General features: G+C 44.9%; 1 protein-coding gene and 2 long non-coding RNA genes across 3 annotated transcripts in view; 1 reads left to right on the forward strand and 2 right to left on the reverse strand.

The window, feature by feature from the left end:
* The window catches only part of KTN1 (kinectin 1), a 76,989-nt gene that overhangs the window by 46,948 nt on the left and 3,163 nt on the right, over positions 1-26,878 (forward strand). Inside the window, exons 18-42 of the mRNA XM_068194940.1 lie at positions 1,873-1,941; positions 2,991-3,025; positions 3,153-3,243; positions 4,561-4,629; positions 5,917-5,954; positions 6,589-6,679; positions 6,840-6,908; positions 8,414-8,451; positions 8,913-9,003; positions 9,107-9,184; positions 10,047-10,084; positions 10,770-10,860; positions 10,962-11,030; positions 11,396-11,433; positions 12,360-12,450; positions 14,388-14,474; positions 16,293-16,382; positions 17,397-17,477; positions 18,063-18,152; positions 18,236-18,328; positions 19,810-19,881; positions 20,355-20,438; positions 20,641-20,724; positions 22,947-23,030; positions 24,338-24,430. Coding sequence (XP_068051041.1) covers positions 1,873-1,941; positions 2,991-3,025; positions 3,153-3,243; positions 4,561-4,629; positions 5,917-5,954; positions 6,589-6,679; positions 6,840-6,908; positions 8,414-8,451; positions 8,913-9,003; positions 9,107-9,184; positions 10,047-10,084; positions 10,770-10,860; positions 10,962-11,030; positions 11,396-11,433; positions 12,360-12,450; positions 14,388-14,474; positions 16,293-16,382; positions 17,397-17,477; positions 18,063-18,152; positions 18,236-18,328; positions 19,810-19,881; positions 20,355-20,438; positions 20,641-20,724; positions 22,947-23,030; positions 24,338-24,430 — 1,854 coding nt within the window. The remainder of the gene's footprint in view (positions 1-1,872; positions 1,942-2,990; positions 3,026-3,152; positions 3,244-4,560; positions 4,630-5,916; positions 5,955-6,588; positions 6,680-6,839; positions 6,909-8,413; positions 8,452-8,912; positions 9,004-9,106; positions 9,185-10,046; positions 10,085-10,769; positions 10,861-10,961; positions 11,031-11,395; positions 11,434-12,359; positions 12,451-14,387; positions 14,475-16,292; positions 16,383-17,396; positions 17,478-18,062; positions 18,153-18,235; positions 18,329-19,809; positions 19,882-20,354; positions 20,439-20,640; positions 20,725-22,946; positions 23,031-24,337; positions 24,431-26,878) is intronic.
* Positions 1-26,878, reverse strand: part of LOC137476559 (uncharacterized) — a 340,942-nt gene that overhangs the window by 40,711 nt on the left and 273,353 nt on the right. The window lies entirely within an intron of this gene.
* Positions 19,843-20,140, reverse strand: LOC137476573 (uncharacterized). Its single transcript, XR_011000433.1, has 2 exons — positions 20,014-20,140; positions 19,843-19,968 (listed from the first exon to the last, which is right to left on the reverse strand). It is a non-coding gene; the product is annotated as an uncharacterized lncRNA (long non-coding RNA).

The following is a 26,878-nucleotide window of genomic DNA, read 5'->3' on the forward strand; positions in this document are numbered from 1 at the left end:
TCTGCCTCTTTCCACATTTTCTCATAAGGCTGCAGCTCAACAGCAGAAGCTTTTGTTCTGACATCTGGGGTGTGCACAGCAAAGCTGCTGCTTGTTTCTGGCTGGTGTGTGCAGAGAGCAGCTTAATTCCTCCTTGCCCTCTGCCACCTTGACCTTTTTGTTCTGAACCTGGGCTGTTGGAAGCAGCCCTGCTTCCCCAGCGAGGTGCTGACTCCATTCCTTTAACTCCTTTAAAGCCTGTGCTGGGTGCTGCTGCTCCTCTGATGTTTCTGCTGTGAGGTCAGTCCCTCTGAAGCTGCCACTGTCACCTTGGTGAGTTTGCTAGTGAGGAACAGAGCGAGTGGGCAGTGGCAGAGGCAGGATGCTTTTGTAGGAGAAGCCTCTGGAGTCTCCTTGAGCTCTTTGAAGCAGGTAGTAAACTTGATTCTTGTATTAAAGTGACACTTTCAAAAAGGTTTTGATGAGAGTCCCTTGCCAAGGCTCTAAGTTTTTAAGGCTCAAGGTTTGTCTAATCTGTCAGAGGATAGGAGGGAAGGAGTTTGTTCAATTAATGGAATAGGAAACAAAGTACAATTTCAGTTGATTTTTGGAATAAAACTGTTGACTGAATCTTCACTGATCTGTGTGCTGGGTCACAGATGCATAACCAGTGTGGAAGGGGGAGTGGGAAGAGGTGGCAGGCTGGGAGAAGTGGGCAAGTCTCAAGTTAGTGACACTCTCAGGGCTTTGTGTGGTTGAACATTATAAAATGGTAGGTGAGGTGAAAATGAATGTGAGAAGGAATATGAGCATCCTTTTAGTGTGGTGGTTTCTGTAGTAACTGTTCCCAGGAAAAAGGCCTTAGAGGTGTTGTGAATGGTTATGTGCTGTAATCAGTTCAGTGCTAAGTAATGGCAAAAATCACCTGCAGGCAGTTCTTGGGGAGTGAATGGAGAGCTGAATGCAGATCATCAGCATGGTGATGGTGCAGAAATGCAGTGTGCTCTCAGCATGAATATTACCTGCTCTGCTGCTCTCTCCTTCCTCCTCTCTTTGATCCCAAACAGAAACCAGACCAGTGCTGTTCTGAATGCTTCCACCTGTGGAAGTGCTGCTTTTTCCCCAGGCACATGAAAGAGGGAAAAGCCAGGTTCAAACCAGAGCAATGCATTTAATCCTTACTGTTGCTGTCCTTTCCTGCTTGTGTTTTCCCTGTAAGACTTTGGGGCTGGAGTGCAGGGCACGTGTCCTGCTTTTCACTTCTGTAAAGCACCAAGCAAGTCTTCAAAAAGACAAAAAGCAATAATAGAGGAGGATTTTAAAATACTGTCTGTTAAGGGCTGCTCTGACCATTGTATGAAGCAGGAATGCAGGAGGAGAGGTAAAGGCTGTTTGTTCTCCCCATCCACCTCTTCCCAGCCTTCAGTGGGACCAGGTGTGGGAGCTGTGCAAACCTCTCTGCTGCTGGACTGCCGATTCCTTGCTGTGCACTGAGGCAGGGAAGGGAACTCAAAAAGGGGATGGATCTTGGATGATTTGCTTCACCAGATGAGTGTTTTGTAAGAGGCAGTTATTAAATCTTGACACAATGCTGGTGCTGCTTTAGGAGGAAAATGTGTTTTTTTTGAGCTTCTCACATTTGGTACTGTCTGATTCTCTGCCAGGGAATAAAGATGGTACCAGCTGAATTTCTCATGGGACATAAGGACAATACTTTTGTCCTTAATACAGAAAAGCAAGACAGAGAAGGAAAGGACTCTTTGTAGTCTGGAAGCTTCCAGAGAACTCTCTGTAATGACTTCTGTGCTATTTAATTGCCTCTTTGCCATTATGGAAAAGCTGTATTTAGACTCTGCAGTTCTGAACTGATAAAATGCCTTAATTTTCTTCCAGGTTCTGAAGGATCAAAACACAGCTCTGCAAGCTGAAGTTCAGAAGCTGCAGACTCTCCTGTCTGAGCAGGTACAGCCAGTGTTTGCTGAGCTTTTATCAAATATCTTCTGTGCTTGTAATTTCTTCAGTGTTTTTTCTTAACCTGGCAGTAGGCTGAGCTGGTTGATGTCAAAACCTGATATGTTTTTAGGTATTTTCTCTTCTGTGGAGGGTCAAGTAAGGCAGTTATGACTGTCTTGTAGATGTAGGAGGAATGTCCAAACAAAAGCTGGATTTTTTTTTCCACTCCTGAAGACTTATATAGCTTAACACAAGCAAGAACTTATTTCTGCAACCACTCTGACACTTGGAAGTAGAAAACTCTTTACATTGTGATTTCTTTTGCCTCCTGTTCTGTGTTTTTGCCCATGGCTCACCTGCTGCAGCCAGACTGGTGCTCACAGGATGCTGCTGTTGTGTTGTTCAGCTCCATCTCCTTTGGGATGTTCTCTGGGAGAGCCCATATGAACATCCCCGTCTTTGCACCATTGTGGAATGAGAAAAATTCCTGAAACACTGGAACAAGACAGGAAACTTTTCCTGTACTCCTGCTAGTCTGGAGCTCCCTTCTGGAACTGCTCCCTTTCCCCTGGTGGAGAACCAGATCTGCAGGCACCGCTCCCCTGGCTCTGGCTGATCTGGTGTCCTGTCTGAGGGACTGGAGATGATTTTGCTTGGAAGCTGGTTTATGTTTCCCATCTGGTCTCTCACAGTGTGGTGGTGTTGAGAAATCATAAATGTTCTGCTGAGTGAGCCTCATGTGGAGCTTGTGGTTCTGCTAAATGCTCAGAAGAGGCAGATTTTTCAGGTACTGAGCTGGCTGCACGTCCAGCAGTGTAAAGCCATCAAGGCATGTGGGCTGGATCTGTCCCTGCCCTGAAAGATTGATTTTTTTTTTTTTCCCCAGCATCAGTATTAGACACATATACCATGAGGACTTTCTCCCCTTACTTTGTTTTCTTTTCTGGATTAGTCAACCAACCTTTTGCTTAAGTTGGTGCTTTCCAGTTATTTGGTCTGTAAATCCCAAACCATTATTGATCCAGTTAATGATGGCTCTATTTTTTTTTTCTTCATAGACAAACAAAGACTTGATAGAGCAGATGGAAAAAAGGTAAGAAACTTTGTTTTGAATCAGAAGCTAAAATAAAGATTTTGGTGGCAGTAAGGTTACTGTTGATAGCTAACAGCCTTTAAAGTTAATCTGTCTTTTTCCTTAATTTTCACTCTTGCTTTTTCAGCATGAGAGAGAGGGATGATAAAATCAAGACAGTTGAAGAGCTGCTTGAGGCAGGACTCATCCAGGTGGCTACTAAAGAGGAGGAGCTGAAGGTAAAATCCCTCCTACTATCTTTTGATGAGGAAATAGAGATTAAGTGCTCCTGTGCAAAGTGAATGTTGGAGTGCTCATAGTTCAGTCTCAATTCCTTGTGAATAGGAAAAGCACCTTGTGGAGATGAGGTTAAAGCCTATTCTCTAAGATAGACTAAGCATGAGCATCAGTGGGGTAGAATAAATGCTTCTCTGTGCTTAGGCTAGGGCAGATTTTTGTTAAAATGCCCTTTGGAACAATGGGAATATATTTCTAGAGCTGTACATTTGATTTAATCTCCCTTTAGGAAAGGGTGTTTTGTAAAAACTTGCTATTATAAGACTCCAGGTTTTTTTTTGTCTAGGTTGATAATCTGAAGGGTTAAGTGGATTATAAACTAGTGACATTTCTGGGATGGTGATAAAGTTATTTCCTTCCTGTTTATTTATAAAGGAGGCAGTGATGAGAAGCCTGGAGAGGCAGTACAGAAATCCCTGTGTTTTGAGCTGGCTCTTGCTGGAAAGCTGTGTCCACCTGGGCATAGCCAAGACAATGTTCCCTTTCTTAAGGTGCCTGAATTCCAGGGGCATTGCTGACAGCCCTGGGCTGGGGAGGGGTTGCAAACCCTGAGCTTACTGAGCAGCCAAATCTGTGAGCACACCATAGACTCCTTTAGGCTGAAAAACCCTCTGAGATCAAGTCCAACCATCCCCAGCACTGCCAAACCACATCCCCGAGTGCCACATCCACATGGCTTTTAAATCCCACCAGGGATGGTGGTATTTTGCAAGTTATTTGTTAGAAATAATATTTTACAATTTTTTAATAATGCTGACAGTGATGCTTAGATTATGTGATTTTTATTCTTTTAGTGCTGTTCTTTACAAAGGCATCTTTGAATTCTTATATATTTTGGATGTTATTATTGACTCCAGACTGTTAAAGCCCATGGTGTTATGTAATCTTTATTTATATTCCCAGAGTGGTGAGAAGCCTGTCTGTGGGAGATTCCCAGTATTATGTAAATAGATACAAATAAATGGGCTGTACAAAAGATGGGCCGTAACATGATTAGTTACATTTGTTTTTCTGACCTCTCTGCTCAGTTACAGCATTCCCACCTTGCCCTAATTTCCTATAAATTAGTGTCCACTCCAAGTTATCCATGGTGAATAATTAGTCTGTTGAATGCTTTGGCTCCAACAGCTGCAGAGGGGGGTCTCTGTTAGACTTTCAAAGTCTTTCACTTATTCTAAAAGAAATTACTTTTCTGTCAAGCTTAACACTTTCTTCCCCCACAAATGAGGCTTTCATTATCTCTGTGTCTGCTTTCAAAGGCCCTGCGAACAGAAAATTCATCTCTGAGAAAAGAACTTCAAAGCCTGCAAATTCAGCAATCGGAGCAGGTAGTACTTTTCATCTAAAACTTTTATTACACCTAAACTAAATCTGAAAGCATCTTGCTGTGGTTGCAAAAGTCAAGGGAAGAAGGTGGAGATGCCTTTGAAGCCTGTTGGCAAAGCATCCTGTTTTCTTTTGGTGTTGGTCTGGGAGCTGATACTTCTGTCAAATATTTCCTTTGCAGAAGTGTCAGAAGCAGGGCAGATGTTCAGGATCCAGTCAGTGCTGCCTGGGGGTTGGTTTGACTTTGAGGGCAACGAGGTTGCTGTGGGGCTTGGAACACAAACCCTGTGAGGAATGGTGAGGGAGCTGGGGGTGCTCAGCCTGGAGGAAAGGAGACTCAGGGGTGACCTTATCACAGCTCCTGAAAGGTGGCGGTGCTCAGGTGGGGTTGGGCTCTTTCTCCAGGCAGCACTGACAGAACCAGAGCACACAGTCTCAAGCTGAGCCAAGGGAAATACAGGTTGGATATCAGGAAAAAGTTTTTTACAGAAAGGGTGATAAAGTTCTGGAATGTTCTGCCCGGGGAGGTGGTGGAGTCACCATCCCTGGGTGTGTTTAACAAAGCCTGGATGTGGCACTGGCTGCCAGGGTTGGGTTGGGGTGCTGGGTTGGACTGCATGGTCTTGAAGGTCTCTTCCAACCCAGTGATTCTGTGAATTCTGTGAGTCTGCCATGCTCTGAAATGGCTGTGGATCTCCTTTTCCAGAAGCCTGGAGCAGCAGGCATGGCTGGCAGGCAGCTTGTACTGCCTCAGCTTCATGATGAATGTTTGAGCTTCCCAGTGCCAGTCCACGCTCTGCAGGTGTCACTTGTCCCCCTTCTCCTTGTGTATGGTCAGTGACACTGTCACCGTGTTGTCACTTTTGATGTGCTGGTCGAGAAGTGCCCTTCCTTGACATCCAGCTCTGCTTGGACACCTCAGGAGAGCAATTAGTTCCTAGAAAATCATTTATGGAAGAGGGGAGGCACGGTGACCCTGTAGAGATGTACAGTAGTGTCAGCATGAAAGGGCAGCTGATGAAATGATGGTCCTGAACCTCACCCTCTCCTGGTAAAGGTGGTGTGGGTTTGCTTCTGTTTTCCTGGAACTTGCAGCAAGCTTAGTATTGCTGGTTTGCCAGGAACTGGAGACTTAATTTTCTCAGGAGCAGCCAGATAAATAAAATATCAGGCTGCTACATAGTTCATCCAGTGCCAGAGAGCTCCAGCTCTCTGTCCTCACCCCTCAACATTCACAGATTGTTTTGCTCTGTTGTGTTTTTCCTAAGATGAAGCTCTGTTTTTAACAGGTTTCCTTCCAGTCACTGGTGGAGGAACTGCAGAAAGTGTAAGTTACTGCATGGATTTAATTTCTGATTAATTCTCTTTGTCTTTATTCCATGACTGCGAGTGTATTACTTCCCTGAAATGATTGGCTTTTGGCTGGGTGAAGTGTGTGTGTGTGGCAGGAAGCATTTTCATTTTTGAAACTTGTCACACCAGATCAATACCTGCTGAAAACCCAGTTGCTGCTCTGCTAAGCAGTTAATTTCATAAACCTGATTTTGACTAGGTGAGGAATTGCTCTGATTTGTCAGATAATAATTTTTTTTCAACAGGCACTTTAAAAGGAGTGGGATTGTCCCCTGCGTGTGTGTTTTAAGTTGGTAATTACTTTGCTTGATTGTCCAGTGAAGGCTGATTTTAAGTGTGTATCATTCCAGGCACTCTTGATATCTTAATTTGCATTTTTTGACTGTAATAGTATTGATTTAGCATGTGAACTACTGGTTATATAAAGCCAGCTGATTCTGCACTAGTCCCAGTCTTATTCTTCCTGTTTATTCCTCCTGCCTGGTCCCACTGTGGATCCCTGAGGCTGCTGATGGGATGTGATGTGACAGCAGAACCAAATTTTGTGTGTTTGCTTGACTAGCACATCTTTTTCATCCAACTTTTGGTGTTTGTCTGCTCTTTTTAAGGATCCACGAGAAGGATGGGAAAATAAAATCAGTGGAAGAACTCCTACAAGCTGAAATCCTAAAAGTAGCAAGCAAGGAGAAGACTGTTCAGGTACCCCTGGGCAATCCCTACAATTCCTTTGCGTGTTGATGCCACGACCACATTTGTCTGTTACTGCATGGCATTCTACAGTGATCAATTTGTAGCATCCATTTTTGTGGCGTTTTTGTGTTTCCATTGTCCAACCCTGTCTTGTTTTGTCATTGAAAAGGCTTTGACACAGGAAATAGAGGCTCTGAAAGAAGAAGTAGGAAATTCCCAGCTTGAGATGGAAAAACAGGTAAAATACTTCAGTGGCAGCAGTGTGAACCAGCCTTGCCTTGGATGTGCTGCTCACTCGTTTCTGTTCTAGTGTGTTCTGTTTCACTGGTGAATGTCCTTGGGTAAGGAACTTTTTCATGCTGGAGCTACACTGTTCTTGGACATAAAGCCATAAAAATGTAGGATAACTAGTGCTGTCCTTCAGAAACCACACACCTCTGGAAGCCTGAGCTTTTTGGGCCATTAGTATGAAATTTGGCAAGAATGCATTGCAACATTAGCTCTGCCTGGGCACACTGTCCCTGTAGTAAACATAAAACCCTGGGGCCTCCTTAGGGGCTGGCAACTTGGAAATTTCAAGTGCTGAAGTTTCTGCTCCTGTTCTGGCCTTTCTGTGTAGCTGGAGCAATACTACAGGCCCAGATCTGGTTTCCAGGTAAACCCAAGACTCTTTTTTTTCCTCCAGTGCCCAAAAAGAGTTCAGGCTTGGCACAGTCAGTTTTACTTTAGCTATCTGGAATGCAGGGATGGAGGAGTATGGGCTTTTTTGGCATGATTGCTGTCTGGCATCCAAAGCAAGGGAAGCCCACGTTTCCTTAGGGAGCCCATTCTGCAGGCAGCTTAATCCATTGTGCTCTCAGGAAGTGTGCTTGTCTGTGTGGCTTGTGTTTTTGGTCTGCACTCTTTTCAGTCCCTTTAGCTACATTCCAGCATGTCACCCCCTTCTGAGCGTTAGAGTTTTGTCCTTTTTAGGCAAAGCTTCACAGAATGTGTTTCCGTCTTGGGTTTTTCCTCCAAAGCAAATTTCCAGGAACTGAGGGAGTTATTTGTGTGTATTTCCTCCCCTGGAACTGTCAGAGCCCAGAAAAAAAAAAAAAACAGTTTAGGTTTGTTGTTTCTGGAATGCTCTGTGAGGGGTTCTTGCTCCAAAGGTGATGTATTTGTGCACCTTTTGGTCTCCTGCAAGCAGAAGATTTTTGGGAATGTCTGAAACTCCTGCTGTGTTGTGGTAGAGGACTGACAGATAACTACTGTCAGGCTTTCACACAGCCTTCAAAAGTAACATTCCCACGAAATCTTTTGTCTCCAATCCATATTCAGCCTTAGAATGGGAATTTAAGGGAGTGCTGACTTTTCAGAGAGCACCCTAAAAGCACTTCCTTATGCAAAGGTCTCAATGGCCAGGGATGATCTCTGTGGTTGGAGCTGCAGTTGCCAGTGAGGTGGTGGTCACATTCACTCTCTGCTTCTTCCTCTGTGTCTCCTGTGGGCCTGCTTGTTGTTCCCATTTGCACTGTTTCCTTTGCTGCTCTGAAAGGGACATTTTAAATGTGGGGAGTGTAAATAGTTGGAGACACTTGGTGCTTTGTAATTAAAAAAGTGCATTTATGCTTACTGCAGTAAATGGTGCCTCTTTTGAAAATGTCTGATAATTTTCCCCCATGTTTCTTCATAGAGCAGTTTTTAGCATTTGTGTGCCTTTTCCATGTGCATGGAACTGAAGTGCTGATTTATTTTCTTTAGGTGACAATAACATCACAAGTCAAAGAACTTCAGACTCTGTAAGTGCAGTTGTTAATTCTGGTCTGCCCTGTGCACCCCTTACTGACCCCTTAAATTCAAGCCAGGATGGAGGGCTGTAGGCAAGGCATAGTGGAAAACCTGCTTTGGTGACACCTGAGCTGTAGGAGTGGGGAAATGATCAGTCAGTCCCTTGTATCCCCAGCAGGGGAGGGGCAGGGAAGTGGTTTTGGATGAGGAGAGCACAGATTTGTGAAACCCCTGCAATGTGTCAGCACAGGGTTTGCTTTCACCTAATGAGCAGTGCCACTGATCATTGATCCTGCTAACCCAGGCTGAAGTGGAAGTGTTCACACACTGGTTTTCAGTAGGTGAACTGTGCAAGTGCCTTTGATCACAGCTGCTGCTTTTGTTAGGTGCTGCAAAGCATAGGATGTTTTATTTTCAGATGGATGAAAGAGCAGGGGGTTTATGCTGTGTTTGTCTGTGTTCAATGGCACAGGTTGAAGGGGAAGGAAAAGCAGGTGAAAACTATGGAGGCCTTATTGGAAGAGAAGGAGAAAGAGATTGTTAAGAAAGGAGAATGTCTGCAGGTAAGCTGCTGTAATATTCTGAAGGGAAATAAGTTCTGTTGCAGCATGTCTGGCTGGGAAAAACGAAGTCACACTTCTAACCTTGCTTTTTATCTATCCAAAGGGTCAGAAGGATACAATTGCACAATTAACCAGTAAAGTTCAGGAGCTGGAACAACAGAACCTGCAACAACTCCAACAGGTACAGCCTGCAGTGTGGATGTGGTCTGGGAGTGCTGCTTGGTTAAACAGGAAGCTGTTTTTTCTCCTCTGCCTCACACAGAGGATTTGCATTGGCTTCAACTTTGAGATGTTTTAAATCCAACTTGACTAAGCTGTTTATAATGCAGAGAGCCCACTAGTTCAGCTGTGTTCATCCCAAACAGGTTTTACATGGATAGCAAGTTCTGGGAGGTTTTAACTGGGATGATACTGTGCATAAAGAGGAGCTTTGGTGGTTTGAAAGCCTTGGAGCTCACAGACAGTCCCAGCCACCTCCTTGCCAGGCTGAAGCAGCATCTCTGCAGGGCTCTGGCCATGCAGGAGCTTTGGCTGTAATTGAATGTAACAGCATCTCTTGAAGTGGTCAGGCTGTGCTGTGTTTCCTTTCTGCCTTTCCTTGGGGCTGAAATATTTTGGCTTTTGATTTCCTGCACTGGACTTGAGAGCAGACAACTGGACAACCTCGAAGCCAGGTGTTACTTAATGGAAGAATTTTTCCAATAAGGTGGTATTCTGGCTCAGTTTGGATTTTTGCTGATGGTAAAAGGAGGAGACTGAGTTGAACTTTTATTTTGGGTGGATGTCTAGACACAGGCATTTATCCCAGGGGAAAGATGGAATGGAGAGCAATTGGCTGGTGTGAAGTTTGGGATGCTTGGTGTAAGCTCTGTTTCTGAAATCCATTGTGTGTTTAGATGTTCTTGGAGCAATGCCTGATGCAAAATTCCTGGTATTTCTTTGGCAAGTGTCTTGCAAGCTGTGTGTTGCCCCTTCTCATGCAAAGAGCTGCTGTTAATTTGAAAACTGTGCCATCAAAATGAGACTGGGAATTACTTTTTCAGGTACCTGCTGCATCCCAAATCCACGACGTGGAGAACCTGTGAGTATGCAGAGTAGCAGTTCCTCAAGTGCCTGCTGGGAATATACATTGAGTTTATCTTCAGCTAGAATGTTTGAATTGCTGTCAGGAATTTCATGGGCTTTGCTAAAATAAGCTGTTAGTGCCGGTGGCTGCTGCCGTGCCTGGCATCCCTGCCCTGAGCTGTGCTGCTCACACCCTGGGAAAGTGCACCCAGGGCTCTGTTAACCAGTGGAACTGCTGCTGCTTCTCGTGTCTAGTGCTAATTCCTCCTGCTGCTCAGCGTGTTTGAGGGTTGCAGTGCCTGTGGCTCAGTCGGTAGCAGCAGTGAACAGATCCGGTTTGTGCCATTTTCAGGCTGAGATGCAATTCTCCAGCTCCTGTCTTATGGAGAAATGCTGCCAGGCTTTCCTGTCTTTTGACTCTGCTTTGTCTGGCTGCTCCAAGTCAGAGGAAGGTTGTATGAGACTGTGCCAGAAAGGGCTCTGTCTTCAAAGCAGCTCCTGGGACGTGCTGCTCTCCCAGCAGAGCTCCGGTGCAGCCGGTGTGTGGTACCTGAGGCAGCCTCAACACACAAAATGCATTTATCTTCTGCTGCACAAACTGCCCCAGTTGGAGTGGCTGTCCCTTTTTAGCATACATTCTTCAGCATATTTTTTCCCCCTACTTTAACCCTTTCTCCTTACTTTCTAAACCATCTCTGCAGGTTGAAAGGGGAAGAAGAACAAATGAAGAAATTGAAAGCTATGGTGGAAGAAAAAGAGAGAGAAATTGCAAACCAAGTAAAACAGTTACAGGTAAAGTTTTGATAGAAACACCTTGTCTTGAGGAGTGTGTATATTGTGGGTGTATCTCTCTATTTATACATGAGTATATATTGCCTTTTTTCTTTCAACAGGATGTGCAAAAAGAAAATGAGTCTTTCAAAGCTCAAATAGAGGAATTAAAGCAGGAGAACTGCAAACAGGTACAGCTCCCAGTTGCAGTGTTATTTGAGAGAAGTCAAAAGTGGGTGGTGGTGGCTTGCATGCATGGCATGGAAAACCAGGAGTTGTACTGCCCATGGAAATCCAGAGGCACCTTTGGGGTTGGGTTGTACTGGGGCAGCTTTTCTGGCTGCTGCATATCTGTTCCTGATTCCTTTTGTAATATGGATTTGCAGCCTTGTGCTCCTTCTTATGCCTGCTGTGTTCCTGGCCAGAGGAGGCTGCACAGGATTCCCTCAAAGGCCCAGAGTGCAGCTTTCTGGTGTTGCAGCAGTGCCTGGTGAACAAGGCAGATCCTGGTCATTGCTGCTGCTCTGCTCCTAACACATCTCTGTTCTCTTTGTAGGCATCTCTGGCTGTCCAAAGCGAGGAGCTTCTGCAAGTGTAAGTACTGCCAGGTTGCTGAATGCATTAGACAATTGATTCATTTCACTTAATTACTCAGGAAAAGTAGAAATAAATGCCAAATGTACAATATCAGAGTATGTGAAGTGGCCAGTAAAAAAAAAAAAAAAAAAAAAATGACTGTCTGATAGAAGTTGAGCATGGGAGATTGTGCTCACTGTGCTAATCCTCAGGTGTAATCTCCTGCAGACAGACAGTGCTGGCAATATGCTGTGCCCACCATAGAAGCAAGCCTTGATTGATGTTATTTTGAATGCATGCCAGCTCAGCTTATGGCTGAAGAGTTAAATGTTGGTGTTTCAAGCAAAAGTGACAGGCTTTTTTCTTGGAACTTCAGCTTAGCAGAGGGTTGTTCCTATTAGAGAATCATCTGGAGATCTCTTCCAGGGAAAACCTCAGGGGTAAAAGGGTGTTATAATGTGAGGCTGAAACACATTAAATAACTATGTGGAAGCTAATGCTATATTGTGCTAAGCAAATTGCCACTGTCATGCATTTTTGGCTGGCTGAATTATTTGTCTTTCAAGTTAAATGACTTACAAATTGTGGATTAGGTGCTTGAAAGGGAACTCTCATCCAGCAGGCAGTGCCTGTTCTGTGGTGTTGTACTGGCGTGGGCTGGCTGACTCTACCCTCAGCTAATGTGTTGCCTTTCCATGGCCTTGTTAAATGTGTGCAGATGCCTGTTGTAGGCAAACAACAGCTTTACAATGGGTTTGCTCAGGCTCAGTGGTTCAGGGAGCAGTGGGAAGCAGGCAGTGCTGCCAAGTCAGTGAAAACAGCTTTTCAGAGAGAGCTGAAAAGGGAAGGGAAGGCAAGTTAGTGTGTGGGAAAGGGTGTCAGTGCTTCACTGGGAATTTCTTCAATGTCTCCTGACTTGTTTGTGGTTCCCTTTGTTAATTCAGGGTTGCAGGCAAAGAGAAGGAAATTGCCAATCTCCAGAGCGAGCTCGCCTCTCAGAGAAATGCTTTTGAGCAGCAGAGGAAAAAGAACAACGTAAGGAAATTCTTCCCCCACCACTCCAGAAAACCCCCCAAAACCAACCAAACCTGTGTTTCCAGCACTCCTTGAAGGCCTGGGGCATTTTGCAGAGAGTGTTTCTGACAGCTGCATGGTGTCCCTGGGTGCTCCTTTCCTCCTAGGAGTGACTCCGCACACCTGACTTCACTGCTCAGAGTTGTGTCAGCTCCTGGACGATTTGTTGGTTGGATGAGAGGAAGGAGACTTGTTAGGGGACACGTCCCACAGCAAGTTCTTGGATTTGGATTCAAACCTGATTAACCCTGTTCAGAAATGTGTCTTTTGCCAAGGGCAGGGAGTGTGGGAGGAGGAAAGGTGCTGTGCTCTGACAGAGTTCTGGTCCCTGTGTGGGGACATGGGGGAGGCATTACCTTCAGGGTGCTCAGATCTGGCTCTTCCCATTCCTAAGAGTGACTAATCCTGATCTGCCAAAGGAAGTGAAGAGCTGAGCCTTCCTTCACAACAGCTGCTGATGGTGCAGTCTGGGTTGTTTGTAGATGGAATTAAAGATTGTCTCTTCCATCACAGAGCTGTGGAGTTACTTCCTTGTAATGCATTACCTGTGCAGGGCAGGGGAGTGTCTTTGAAGTTATATGGAAGAAAGTTAAAATACAGGGTGTTTATCTCACCTATCTCTCCTTGATACACTGTAAAATCCAGTGAATACCAGGCAATAAGCTTTATTTCTTAATAGTCAGACAATCTAAGGAAAACGCACAAGGAAAATATCGAGAACTTTTGAGCAAGAAGTGCTGTTTAAGAGCTGAAATAAAGCAGAGAGAAAGAGGCTGAATAGTCTCAGCAGACAGATGAACTGAAAAGGTAGAAGAGAAGGTTTGTTTCCTGCAGATTCACAAGGTCTGAATACCTTTTGTGCTGCAGGCAGAAGTCTGGCTGCTGCTAAAGGCACACCAGGCCTGTAGGTCCCAGCTTTTTCTCAGTTTTGTCCAATGTTATGTTTATATCCTGTGAACAGCCTTTAGGATTGTGAGCTAATAGAAGTGGCAAAGTAAAACTAGTGTAGATGGTTGCTAGGCTTTTGATGAATTTAAAATGCAACCTTTCCAAAATAGCCCTTTGCTAAAGGAGATTTGCTCTGAGGGTTGGAAAAAATGAAATCTAAATCCCAAGCACTGTAATCTCCTCACTGCAAGGCCCCACCATCCTTCCTAGAGAAGAGCTGTGAGGCTGCTCTTAGAAGAGCTCCCAGGCTCTCTCTGAGTCGTGTTGACATCTTGTGGAGTACACGTTTGATGACCTCGCCAAGAAAGACACAGGAGGGTGGCACCGTGGCCTTCCCACGTGGATCTGGGATGTGCTCACCACTGCTGAAATCCCAGAGCCTCCCAGGAGGGCTGCTGAGCACCAGACCAGTTTTCTGTGGGTGCAGTGGAGAGAGCTGCAAACCCCGAGCTGTGTGTTCCCAAAATCAGCGCCGGGGTCTGGGCTGAGGTCTGGTTGCAGCATCGGGGGGTAAATGTGCACACCTCCATGTCTCCTGGGTCCATGCTGGGTTCTGCACTGCCACATGCCTAACACTCTGTTGTGTAATCTGTGGTCTGGTGTCTGTGTTCCTCACTACTTTTGAAAACTTCCCTCTTTCTTCTTACAAGTGCAGTCAAAGTGTGGGGTCGCTGTAGTGATAACGCTCTGCAGTGACACTTGCATCAGTTTTGGACACTGGGGCAGGTTGGGCAGAAATTGGCATTTTTTCCCCCCACTTTTCAATCAGACTCTTTGAACATCACACCTGTTTTTGCTAGTGTATGTCATACTCCCCAGCAAAATCACCTTGCAGTAACCAGCATTTAAATGCAAATGGTGGGATGTAATACAAAATATTTCTCTGAAATAAAAGCGAAAAGAGTTTGAATATTGGCTGAACTGAAATCATTCTTTCTAAAAATGATTAGGACCTTCGGGAGAAAAACTGGGAAGCAATGGAAGCATTGGCATCAACTGAAAAATTGCTGCAGGACAAAGTGAACAAGACTGCCAAGGTTGTAATGTTGACTGCTAGAAATGATGCGTTAAGCTAGAAGCAGATCTGCAGCTGGTTCTTTAAGTGAAATGGAGACATTTAACTTTTACTGCAGTTTAAGTATAATCTCTTCTGAGTGATCATTCATATACTTTCACCTCTGCTTCTTCCTGTTGTCTTTAGGTTGTTTGGTTTTTCTTTAATGGTTAGTTTGTGGGCATGCTGACTTTTGATTTCTGTTTGCTTAATTGTTAGAGCTGTCGTGAATTGTTTTTGATTTGTGGGGAGCTCCAGATGCAAAGCTGTGCTGGTGAGCAACCTGCTTTCTTCTACTGGGCTTTGGCTGTGCTTGAACGAGTCTGTTGGACCTGGGAAGAACCAGGACTAAATTATTATTATTTAAAAATCTGGGAACTTCTCAGAAAAATGGTGTGACCACAGCTGTGAATTTCCCCCTTGAAGGCACACGAAGCTCAACAGGGACTATTGGACCAATGTTCAAAATTATCTGGGATGTGAATTCCTCTGAAAGGAGCTTGTGTTTGCCGTGGGCCTGATTCAGTGTTCAGTGCCACTGTGCAGAACTCAAAAAGAAAAAGCATCCAACTAAGCCTGAGAACAGCAGTCAGGCAGCCAGGGGCAGAGGAGCTCTGGTTTGGGGTTGTGTGTCTGTTCTGGAGCCGTCTCCGCTCTGCGCCGGCAGGAGCTGTCCCTGCGCTCGCTGTGTGCTAACGCTTGCCTGCTTTCTCTTGCAGCTGGAAGACTTCAGCAAACAGCCTTTTGCCCCTTCATGGTGGCTCCTAAATTGCTGCCAACTAACACACAGCACAGCCTCACCACCTAATGTCTCCTGTCTGTTTCTGTCTCTGAATCTCAGCCTGCTCACGTCACGCCACCGATCCCTTGCAGCAGAGGAGCTCAGAGCAGCCAGGCAGTAGCACTGATGCCAAAGGGAAAAACAATCCCAAATATCCGTGGAGGATTTTGCCTGAAAGCTGCCCTTCTGTGCAGTGTTTCAGCTACATTTAAGTTTAAATGAGAGCCTGAGTGTTGTATGGCTAAACTAACCTAATCTGCCACAAGCACAGCAAGCACATGTCCTGTGGCTGCTCTGCTTTTAATGTTAAATACATGGAAGGACAGAGCTGTGGTGCCTTTGGCTCTGGGTGTTTATATTTGCAAAGCATTAACAAAAAAAACCTGGAGGTTGTCACACAGCTCTAATAATTATGTCCCATTGCATCCAGGGTTGGGAAGACAGGATGTAAGTGGCTTCCTCTTAATTGTTTAAAAGTAATGTTTGAAAGTCTTACTTTCTTGGCCTGGTTCAAATGTGCATTAACACAAAGTTTCCTTTTGATTTTAATTCTCTGTTTTCGAAGGGATGACGTTATCTTACAGTGATTTTTTTCACACCTAAAATTATTTTAAAAGCACAGATTAAAAAATAAAAATAGTTGATTGACCAAAGTATTTGATTTTGAGCTCACTTAACTTGAGTGGCAGGGCTGGTGCGATCTGTGGATGCAGTTACTCAGCACAGTGCAGTTTGTGTTGTGGACAAGTGAACAATGGTGTAATTTCTGTACAAACAGGCTAGATTGGAGGAGAACTTCAGAAAATAAAAGCTTAAGCGAGAACAAATGCAAAGGCCAAATTCTGAAGCAATTTGGTGCCCATTTCTGAAGTAATTTACTGCAATTTTAGAGACTATAGCGCCTTTCTCACTTAGAAAAAGACTTCCTGGGTTAAGTAAATTGCTGTAGGCAGAGGAGAGGCTGTTGCCGGGTCGGTGAGTGTGGTGCCCAATGTCACCTGTGCCCTCCTCTTGCTTTAGGAGAAGCAGCAGCATTTGGAAGCTGCCGAGGTGGAGACGCGCCAGCTCCTCCAGAAGCTCTTCCCCAAAGTGTCTCTTCCTTCCAACGTGGTAAGAGAAGTGGCTCTTCTTAACCTCCTGCTGGCAGTCAGGCAGCTCTGCTCCTGATGTGCTGGGCAGTCCTGGAGAGTTTCCTCACAGCCCCTCTGTCCCAAGGTTTTTGCAGTGGGGTGAGAGTGTCTCTCTCGCTGGTGATGCCTGTACTTGCACAGGGAAGCAAAGTTGCAGATAGGTTGCTTCAAGAAGTGTTAAAAGAGCAAAATAAAAGTTATTATCTTGTGGTTTTTATGCCCCAACATCTGATTTACCTGTGTTATCTTGTGTTTCACTAAGATCGTAAATTTTCTGGGGTGGATAATGCCTGCTGTGTCTGCTCACTGCCTGGCACGATGGGGATCTGTATATTCCCAACTTTCCAGAGGAGCTGCAGTGCCTCAGTGACAATTAATACAATTTAGGGGGTTTTATTTTGTTCCCAAGCACCAATCTCCAATTTATGTTTTATATTTTTGGTGGCTTTCAGTGGTTTGCAGGGAAAATGCCCTGGGTTCATGGGGTTCAGATGGGGTGAATAACATCACGTGAGTCTGGAAACATGGGTGCATTTCATTTATAACCTCTCGAGGTTTTGAATATTCATATTTAAAATTGTTCCCAAATATGCTAAAGTATGTGTCCCGATAAAAGGACTTTCTGTAAGGTTATAAAACAACCCACTTAGAGTTTTACAGCATCTGCTTGAAGTGCTCAGGGATTTGGGGGAAGATTCCTTTGAATCTTCAAATGCTTATGCAGAGCCCTGACACTTGCAGGGAGTCCTCTGTCACCCAGCTGCATTTCAGCTCATCCAGGCCCCCCTGAACTGTGTGTGTCTCATCACCTCGTGCTCCTGGGTTGCTGCCAGCTGTGTGTGGCACTGGCTCAACAACAACCATGGGGCTGTGTGTGAGCTCCAGGGGCCTGAGAGACACTGGGACACTGCTCCCTCAGCAGTGGGGAGGCAAATGTCCTGAGGAGAGCTCTCCTGAGGTTATTCTCAGCCTTAACTGAATGATTTCCCAACAGAGCCACAGTGAGTGGATATGTGGGTTTGAGAAGATGGCTAAAGAATACCTAAAAGAGGCTTCAGGATCTGAAGATGTCAAGGTAGGCACAAAAGATGGACAGCTGGTGTGTGGCATAATGGATTTGTCCAGTATCAATCTTTCAAATTGTGCTGCGGGTTGGGAAGTTCAGGTTCTCAGAGAACTCACAAGAAAATGGTTTTATATTAACTCTGGAATGGTTAGGGTTAAAGATCATCCAGTTCCAGCCCCCTGCCTTGGCCAGGGTTGCCAGTCACTAGACCAGGTTGTCCCAAGCCTCATCCAGCCTGGCCTTGAACACTTCCAGAGATGAATCAGCCACAGCTTCTCTGGGCAACCTGCTGTTCAGATACTCACAGAAATGTATTTGCATCTTTGATAAGTACCTTGTGGAATTGTGAGTTGATGAATTTGAAAATCCCCATTCTCTTTTTTTTAAGTAATGGGTTTTTTTACAGTAACTCCAAGTTTGTGACTGAGTACTGAGAGTTGTAGCTGAACACTGCACTTGCTGTGGAAAGACAGAACTGCCCAGGAGTGATGAATAGTTGCTTGTTGCAGGAGTTTGCTTGCTGAAATAAGATGAATAGAACTGAAATCCATCCACTGAGATGTGACTCTTGTGGTCCCTTTCCTTCTTTGCCAGGCTATGGAGCAGAAGTTGAAGGAGGCTGAGGAAATGCACATCCTGCTGCAGCTGGAGTGTGAGAAATACAAATCTGTTCTGGCAGAGACAGTAAGTGGGATGCCTGGTCACCTCTGTGATGTTCCAGCTGCCTTTCTTCTGCTCTGAGCTTTCAAATCCCTCTCTCTTCTTAGGAGGGGATTTTACAAAGGCTACAGAGGAGTGTGGAAGAGGAAGAAAGCAAATGGAAGATAAAAGTTGAAGAATCACAGAAGGAACTTAAACAGGTATTTCTGAAGTTGGGTTTTTTTTTGTTTTTTTCCTCAGCAGCCAGGCAGGTTCTGCTTGAAGTCACAGAGGGTGTCTGAGCTCTGTGAAGGCAGGTGTGGAGCAGCCCTGGCTGCCTGGTTTGATGTAGGCATGACCAGGGGATGAAAAAGGTGAAGCCTGCAACAAGTATAATAGGAATGGTTTTCTCATATCAATGGTGTTCTGGTGCTCTGATACTTAGCTTCATTTAAGGCTGGATTTTCATTTTTGAAGGAATGTATTTCCACTAAAGAGACTGAAGAATGGAGGATTTGTTGATACCTTTAGATTTATGTCACTTTTCTGTTGCCATTTTTACAGAAGCAAGAAAAAAAAAACCAGCAGGTATAAAGTCTTTGACCATTGTGATAAATCTGTGTCACAGTCACAGAATCCCAGAATGGTTTGGGTTGGAAGGACCTTAAAGCTCATCCAGTTCCATCCCCTGCCATGGGCAGGGACACCTTCCACTATCCCAGGCTGCTCCAAGCCCTGTCCAGCCTGGCCTTGGACAATTCCAGGGATGGGGAGTCCTTTCCAGATGCTGCAGGGTATTATTCCAAATAATAAATAATAATAAATAATAATATTAATGCTGATGGGATAGGAAGCCAAAGATTGACTGTACAAGTGTCTCATTAATGTGCCCAGAAATACATATTTTTCTGATCCTGGTAACTTGGACTCTGTTTTTATCAAGCACATAGGTTTTTTTCTGAGTATATTTGTGAGCGGATATGGACTCTTTTGCTAAAATTGAAGTATCATAGAATCATAACAGTTTTCTGAAAGCTGTTAAAGTGCTGCTCAATCCATTATGGTCAACTAATTACACTTGAAATTGCCTGCAAAGCTTTCCTTTTAGGAAGGCTCTGTTGATAGCAAAAGTGGGAAGAAAAAAAGCTTTTATGTTTATTTTCTAATCTAGAATTAAAGTAGGTCAAACAGCTTTTTTAAAAAAGTAATTTCTAAAGTATCTCTGCTTAGTAAATTTGAGTGCCACTGTGTGAGCCTGGCAGCAAACAGATGATTTATAAACATTTTGTTTGAGGGGCTTATAAAGGCTGTCAGATCTGGAGCTATAGATGTGCTGCCATCTGCTGCACTTACACAGCCCCAAATAAGGCTAAAAACGCTGGGTTTGGGTATGTGGATGGTGAGTATTCCCAGTCTGGGAAGGATATTTTCCTCACCATGGCTAATGGACAGCTGGATTAGTGCTTATATTCCAAATCTTTCAGGCACGTGGGCTCTCAGTATGTCAAAGAACTTGGGCTGGGAATAGGTAGGAATGGTGTAGACTCAGTAAATTGAATTATTTGAGTGAGCATCTTATTTTATTCAACCAGTCTGATTTCATCCTTAATATTCTTAGATCATTTCTACAATCTTGTGTATTAATGCAGAGTTTGTCTCAGACCAGCCCAACCAAATATCTTTATTTTTCCCCAAACTGCAGATACGTTCCGTGGTCACTTCTTTGCAGCACGAGGTGGAGAGGTTAAAGGAAGAAAACAAAGAAGTTGAAACTGTACGTGCAGGTGTTTTTTTCTTCTTGTCTTTGAAGCTTTATGTTGTTGAAACACAATTTAGGCTTGTGCTGTAAATTTGAACTTCTCTCCTGCCACTGGCAGGAGAGAATCACAGAAGGAACAGAAGGAACTGGAACTTGTGCTGCAGTTTAACCTGAGCCTTTGGAGCAGTGTTTTTAAAAGCCAGAGGAGCTGGAAAGTTGTTCTGCTTTTTACTTCTGTACTCACCCACTGGGGCTCTTTCTTGGGAGACTGAGCAGTTCACTGCTTGTTGACTACCATGGGCTTGAGTCTTTCTCTTTGTATCTTATTTTTGATGTTTAAATCTGCACTGTGCAATCACTGGGCTTGAAGTGCTCTCTAAACATCATGGAATTTTTGATAGAAATTTACAGCCAATTATAAATCAAGCAAATGATACTGCAAGAAAGCACTGAAAACATCTGTTTTAACTCTGTTTTTCTGTTTCTAGCTTAAAAAAGAGAGAGAACATTTGGAAAGTGAACTAGAAAAGGCAGAAATAGAACGATCTACTTATGTTTCAGAAGTCAGAGAGGTAAACATAATTGTCCAAGCTGTACTTTTTTTTTTTTTTCTTTTGGTTACCATTTGGCTGGCAAACTAACCTAGTGCTTAGCCCCTGTGGCTGAGGAGTTTGTATGCTTGTGACCTTAGGGTAGAGCAGCACACTAATAACAGAGCAGAAGAGAACGGGCATACTAAGGAGACAAATCCTAAAACTCTAAACTTCATTTCAGCTCAAAGATCTCTTGACTGAATTGCAGAAAAAACTTGATGATTCATATTCTGAAGCAGTAAGACAGAATGAAGAGTTAAATTTGGTAAGAAGCTTGTTGGGCACAAACGAGGCTCCCAGCATACGCCTGAAGCGGAGACTTATTTCAAATCCTGTCTGTTCTGCTAACCTCTTCAGCTTGATATTTTTGTCCATTGAAATCATTTATGTAGTCTGACTTTTACAATTTGTCTCTTTTCTCTGCTCCTAACAATAGCATGTCTGGTTCTTAAGACTTTTTCCCCAAGTCTGTAAGACTTTCATTCCTTAAACTTCTTGAGAAGATTTGCAGTGTAGGCATATGCAGCAGCAACTCTAACGTCCTTGGAGCAACAAAAGTGGTGCTCTCATCAGTTTAACTGGAGGATTATTCTCCTCTGGTGGGTTTGGTTTTTTATTTTCCCCAAAGCTTTTGAGGATGCAGCAGTGGTATCTGTGCTCTGACTGTGCAGAGCCTTTTCCATCCTGCTCTGCATGGACAGAAATTGGCCAGACCCAAAGCTGGATTAATTCAGAGTATTCAGCCATTCAGCTGCTGACACCCTGCTGTGCCTGAATGGCTGTGCTGGCTTGTTGCTTGCATGTGTTACAGCCTGTTTGGCTAGAAATGCTTCCAGCCAATAATGCTCCTAATAGCAGCTTTCTCAAGAAGGACTTGGATTAGCAGGATAGACCTAAGGATGCATGGTTTTCCATTTTGAGCCCTTTCCCTTCTCACTTGTTTCAGTAACCTGTTTTTTAAGGCTGCAGGAGCAGTCAGAGCCTTCCTCTGCTTGTGTTTGGCCAGTGCTTTCCTGCTTTTGAGCCAGCATTAGGGAGGGTTGTCCCTGTCACCATGTCTGTAGGATGATGGGACAGCCAGGCTACTGCCACTGATGTAACTGGGCTGAAATAGTTGATTTAGAAAAAGCACCACCACCACAGCAGCAATGTGCTTAATAGTACACTAGCCTCAGCAAGCAAAGCCTCTCATTCTGAAAGCAAGGAAATGGGAATTGAATGCATATCTTGAAGTTAATCAGTAAACACCAACCTCTTTGAGGCAATAATTTATTATGTCTGTGCACAACAAAAGCTTAAAAAGCTGAGCTCCCTGCTAGGGCAGCTTGAGTGCAATGTGATGGTGCTGTGCTGGTGGGAGTGTGAGGATGTGTTAAACAGCCACCTCCATGCAGCTGGCTCAGGAATGCTCTCCTGAGTGTGTGTGAGTGGCTTCTGCAGGAGGAGGCTGAGGAATAGAAATGGTGGCATTTCAAGGAGAATCTGAAACTGCAGAGGAGCTTCCCCAAAATGTGTAAGCCCAGCATTCACCAGCCCAGGTGCTCCAAAGGGGGAAGCCTTCCAAGGGTGAGACAAACAAAATGTGTAGGTTTGGAGTCAGTAAAAAATTCAGGGCTCTGAGTAGCCCATTGTTCCCTCCTTTAATCTCCTGCTGGCTTCCAGGAAGATTGACAGCAGGAATAGTGAACATTAGCACAGCACACTTCAGAGGCACAAATCCAACAAAATTGGCACTCGAGCTCCTTGTTAGCACTTCTGTTTGAGGCTCAAGCCTCAAGTGCTCTGGCTGGTTCTGTGTGCTGTGTTGAAGAGCAATCAAAATATCCTTTAAAAAACCGTGTATCCTTTGGAAAGGCTGCAGTTTAAGTACTGACTGCAGCCACTACGAAGTATTCATCCCTCTTGACTGAAATAGTGAAACTATTTTGGATTGAATCTAAACACAATTGACAAGTTAATATCCCCCTGTCAGTGATTCATGTCTTGATGTGCCATTAACAGACTGGTTAAGTCAACGTAGTTGTAGTAAGTGGTGCTTTATTAAGAAGATAAGTAGAGCTTTTTAGTTTGTTCAGCAGTAGAGAGACTGTTTAGCCTGCTCTAGCAAGATGACAATCTTCATTTTTGCATATTTGCCATGAATTAAGTTGGAGTCTGGGCTGAATCCCTTGATAAGGATGCTGGAGAGGCTGATGCTTCTCCTGGAATGGAGTTGCAAAGTTGAAACCACTCCTAAGGAAGCCAATGCCAACCTCGTTTTGGTCTTCTGTAGTTTCCATTCTTTACCTTTATCTTTACAGATGGAGTCTCTCTTCCTTGACTGTCCTGGTAAACCTCATCATACATGTCCACTAATCCACTGTGTGCAGTAATTGCTAGTAAATCTTACTCCTTTTGCAGTCCATGTGCACTGGGTTAATCCCTGGGACAGACAGAGGAGATCTGTGTGTGTGAGTGAAACTGATTTGCTTGGTTACTGTTTTGCAGCTGAAAACACAGCTAAATGAAACACTATCAAAACTCAAAGTTGATCAAAACGAGAGAGAAAAAGTAGCTGGTGACTTGCCCAAGGTAAGCAGGGATTCTTAGCAGTTGCACATATAAATGTTAGCAAAACCCCTCAGTGTCTGTAGTTTTGCAGTGCTGGAAATGATGATTTGAAGGAACTTGATTAGAGCTGGTGGGGAGTCTTGCTCCACTGGCTGGAACTGTAAGAGCTCTACCTACATGTCAGAAATGCATGAAACTGCAGCTAAAATAAAATGGAATGATAAAACTGCAGCTAAAAGCTCTGTTTAATCATCTTTCTTGAAAGACTCCTCTGTTCATGATAATTTTATGCCAATAGACACAAGTGGTGAATTAGGACTGACAAATAATTCTTTATTTAAAAGAAACTCCAGCCAAACAAAAAGCCCATCCCACAGCCCTCCACCCACACTACAGCCTGAGGCTTTTAAATCCAGTCTCAAGTGGCAGAGGGTTGCAAGCTGGTTTACAAAGCATCTTCCCTTTTGCATGTGGTGACATATCCCCTATAAACCACGAGACTACAAATCCTAAAAGTTAGATCTATGCAAGTGTGATGGGACAAACAGGTGGGTTTCCTGTGCATTTCCTCAATGACTGCTCTTACAAGATGGGTTGGAGTGGAAGATGTTGAAGCATGAGAGGTCTCCGTGCTGTCTGTCACTCCAGAAACGATGGGGGAATTGGTAAATGGAGACAGGAATAGCCTGTGGAGTGGCTGGACTCTGGCTCCAGACTCTGCAGCACCTTGTTCCTCCAGCACAGTATCAAACTGGGCTGAGTTCTTCCAGGATTGGAGTGGGAAATGCTGCTGGGGGAGCATATCTTGTCCTGGGCAGGGATAGATGATCCCAAAAGCACTAAAGGAGGAGAGAAGCTAAAGGAAAACTACTGTAATAAAGAATTTAAAACATCTTGCTCTGGACAGTTATGTTGGGTGTTGACATACAAAGCCAGCTGTGCTGATGTCCATGGTTCATGGTGTATTCCACATAAATACAGAGCTGGGGTTAGGATTTTGGAGACCTGCACTCCTGCTCTTGTGAAATTTACTGCATGATTTTTACCTAGTAACTCGATGTGAGACTATTAAAGCTTCCCTGTAGGATTGCTCTCAGATACAGACAGGCTGACATGCAACATGCTGATTGTGAGGAGACATGTCAGTCATGGCAAAAGGATTGATCCCTGGAGCGTTTCTGGCATAAAACAGATTTCCTCCTCAACAGTGATTTCCTGTGTCTCTGGTGCTCTCAGGGAGATGGGGCTGTGCTAATTGTTGTGCCTTCCTTGTTTCTTCCTTTCTTTTTTGTTTTATATGTCTTTTTAACCCTGTCTTTCCCTTACAGGCCCAGGAGTCTTTGGCAGCTCTCGAGAGAGAAATTGGGAAGGCTTTTGGGGATGCCAATGTTATTGAAAACAGCGATGTTTGCACAGACTCGGTGAGTGATTCCTGGAGCTCGTGCTCAGGGGCCACACAAATCTCAAAGTGGCAACTTTGGGAAGTGAGGTCCAGCAGAGGAACAGGATGTTTGGGTGATTGGGGCTTTATGAGTATTCCAGCTTGCCAGGGTGTCAAGGATTGACTGGGAATTTTGCTGCTGTCTGGATCGTGACCTTCTTCCTGTGGCTCAGATTTACAAGGAGGGAGGGGAGGGATTCTGGGCTTTTGATGGTTTGGTTTGGGCAAAAGTGGGGAGATCCCCAGACTTGTCCCTTCAAGAAGGGAAAAAGGAAGCCAAACATAACTCTGCTGATGACTAAGTGGGCTGAAAACACTGTTGGGTTTGCCCTTCTGACATCAGCAATGCCAAAGAAATGCAGTCTTGCACAACCTGTTACACTGAGACGGAGTCTCTTGCCAGAACATGGTTCCTTCTGCTCCTCTGCAGCTGTGGCCAAGAGCCAGAACTTGATTTCAGCTGGTCCTGGCTCCTGGGAATTTGTGTTGACCTTGATGTGGCCCAGCAGCAAAATGTTGCTAAGATGAGCTTCAGTAGGGAGCAGCCCTGAGTGCTGTGGGTGGGTGACTCTGCAGACTGCTGGTGTTCCTGTATCCTCCAGCAATGGCATTCCAGCTTTAGGGTCTGGAATTGGGTGGGCAGGTGGCTCCCCTGAGCCTGTGGGTTTCTGTCAGCACGGCTGTGTGTGGAGCTGGTCCTCAGAGTGTTGCCCTAAAGACACCACCTGCACAGGGGGCTGGGCTGGGGCTTTGTCACTGGCTTTTTCCATCTCTGGCAAAAAGAGCTTTCACACCAGCCCTGGGATAACTTCCCAGAGGGCAGCTGGGAGGGCTGAAGGAGATTCTCTCCCAGCTCAGAGGTGTCAATGGAGCCCATTTGCTTCTGAGGGACAGAGTGGAAGGACCCGCTGTCGTTTGAGGGGGAGAGGAGCACTTGCTGATAGCACAAATAATTTATATCAACTCCTTTTTTATGCTGAACCTAAGTGGCTTCATCAGCTGTGAGAGGAAACTCGGGGTCCTCTGAGGGGAGCTGCAGGAAAGCCTTTGTAGTCATTAGCAGGAATGAAATGGCTTTTCCAGGCCCATCACTCATGGATGCTGATGGACCCCTGTGCTGGGCTCGCCATGGCTGAGCCAGAGATGCAGCTGGGCCCGTGAGACTGCTGATGTGCCAACCCTGGGAGCTGAGTCCTGGAGGATGGGAGAGCTGCTGAGCCCTCCCCGTGTTCCCAGGGGAAGCCAGGGGCTTCTGGTGCTGATGCCTTGTGCAGGCTGACCTAGAGCAGAGGCTAGACAGAGCTAAAGAATAAAGCAGGGATTTATTAAAGGCCTCAATGGATCCACCTTGGGCAGCACAAGAGCCCAGCCAGGGCTGCACCCAAGATGAACCAAAATGGTCACAAAAGGGATGACCAGTCATGGGGTCTCACACTTTTGTAAGTTCTGCTCCATTTGCACATTGCAGTTCATTGTCCCATTCCAGCTTTAGCCCATGCAGTCCCATCCTGCTTGTTTTTCTCTCTCCAGCCCATGTTGTTTGTGCTCCTGGGCCTGAGATCTGGCTCATTTGTCCTTGGTGCCCAGCTGGAGAAGGAATTGTTTTGTCTCCCTGCTCTGTGCAGAGAGCTCACCATCCCCTGATATGGAGCCCAGACCCACCCACTAAAGCAGCACAGAATGTGAAAAATAGAAAAGCTCAAAACCTCAGGCATCAGTGCCAGCCAGGTGCTGTGTCCCTGTCTGCAGCAGGCTGGAGAAAAGCCCCCCTCGAGCCAACGCCCAGCTCCCTCTGCTGTGCCTTCATGGCTTATCCACGTGGTGCGTGGGGACAGCAGTGCCATCAGCCATGGCATCCTGGCTGGTGGCTCTGGGCAGCCCTCCTGTCATTAGCTGTGCCCTGTGGTGGCCCAAATGTGCTTGTTTGGTTTAATTGCCTTAACTCACAGAACCCCGCTGGCTCTCGCATTGCTCTGCTCTTGCTGCACATCGTGGAGCCCAGGTTTCTGCCAGAATATCCATGGCTTTATTCTAAAGAGGAATGTGGAAAAACAGTCCTAATAAACCTGCAATTAAGCCTTCATTAGTAAAAATACATTAATTGTCTAAGCAGCACTCTTGACAGGTAGCCAGTGGCAGAGGCTGGAATTAGAACATTATCTTTTCTCCAAGCCTTTTCTGCTGCCTTTTTTTTACCCTCTTTTTGAGGGGAGAAAAGGAAACTGTCTCCCCAGAAGCCTAAAAACCCAGCTGAAAATAGCTCTGAGATCAAAAAAGAACGTCTTCCAGCCACTTCCACCTAGCAACAGTGCCTCTTTTTTTTTTTTTTTTTTTTTTTACTGAGGACCTGAAAACACATGCTCAGAAATGAACATATTTGTTCCTTCTGGTTGCTGGAACCAACCCACAAAATTGAGAAATGATAAAC

The sequence above is a fragment of the Anomalospiza imberbis genome, chromosome 6 (genome assembly GCF_031753505.1).
Source record: "Anomalospiza imberbis isolate Cuckoo-Finch-1a 21T00152 chromosome 6, ASM3175350v1, whole genome shotgun sequence".
NCBI lineage: Eukaryota > Metazoa > Chordata > Aves > Passeriformes > Viduidae > Anomalospiza > Anomalospiza imberbis.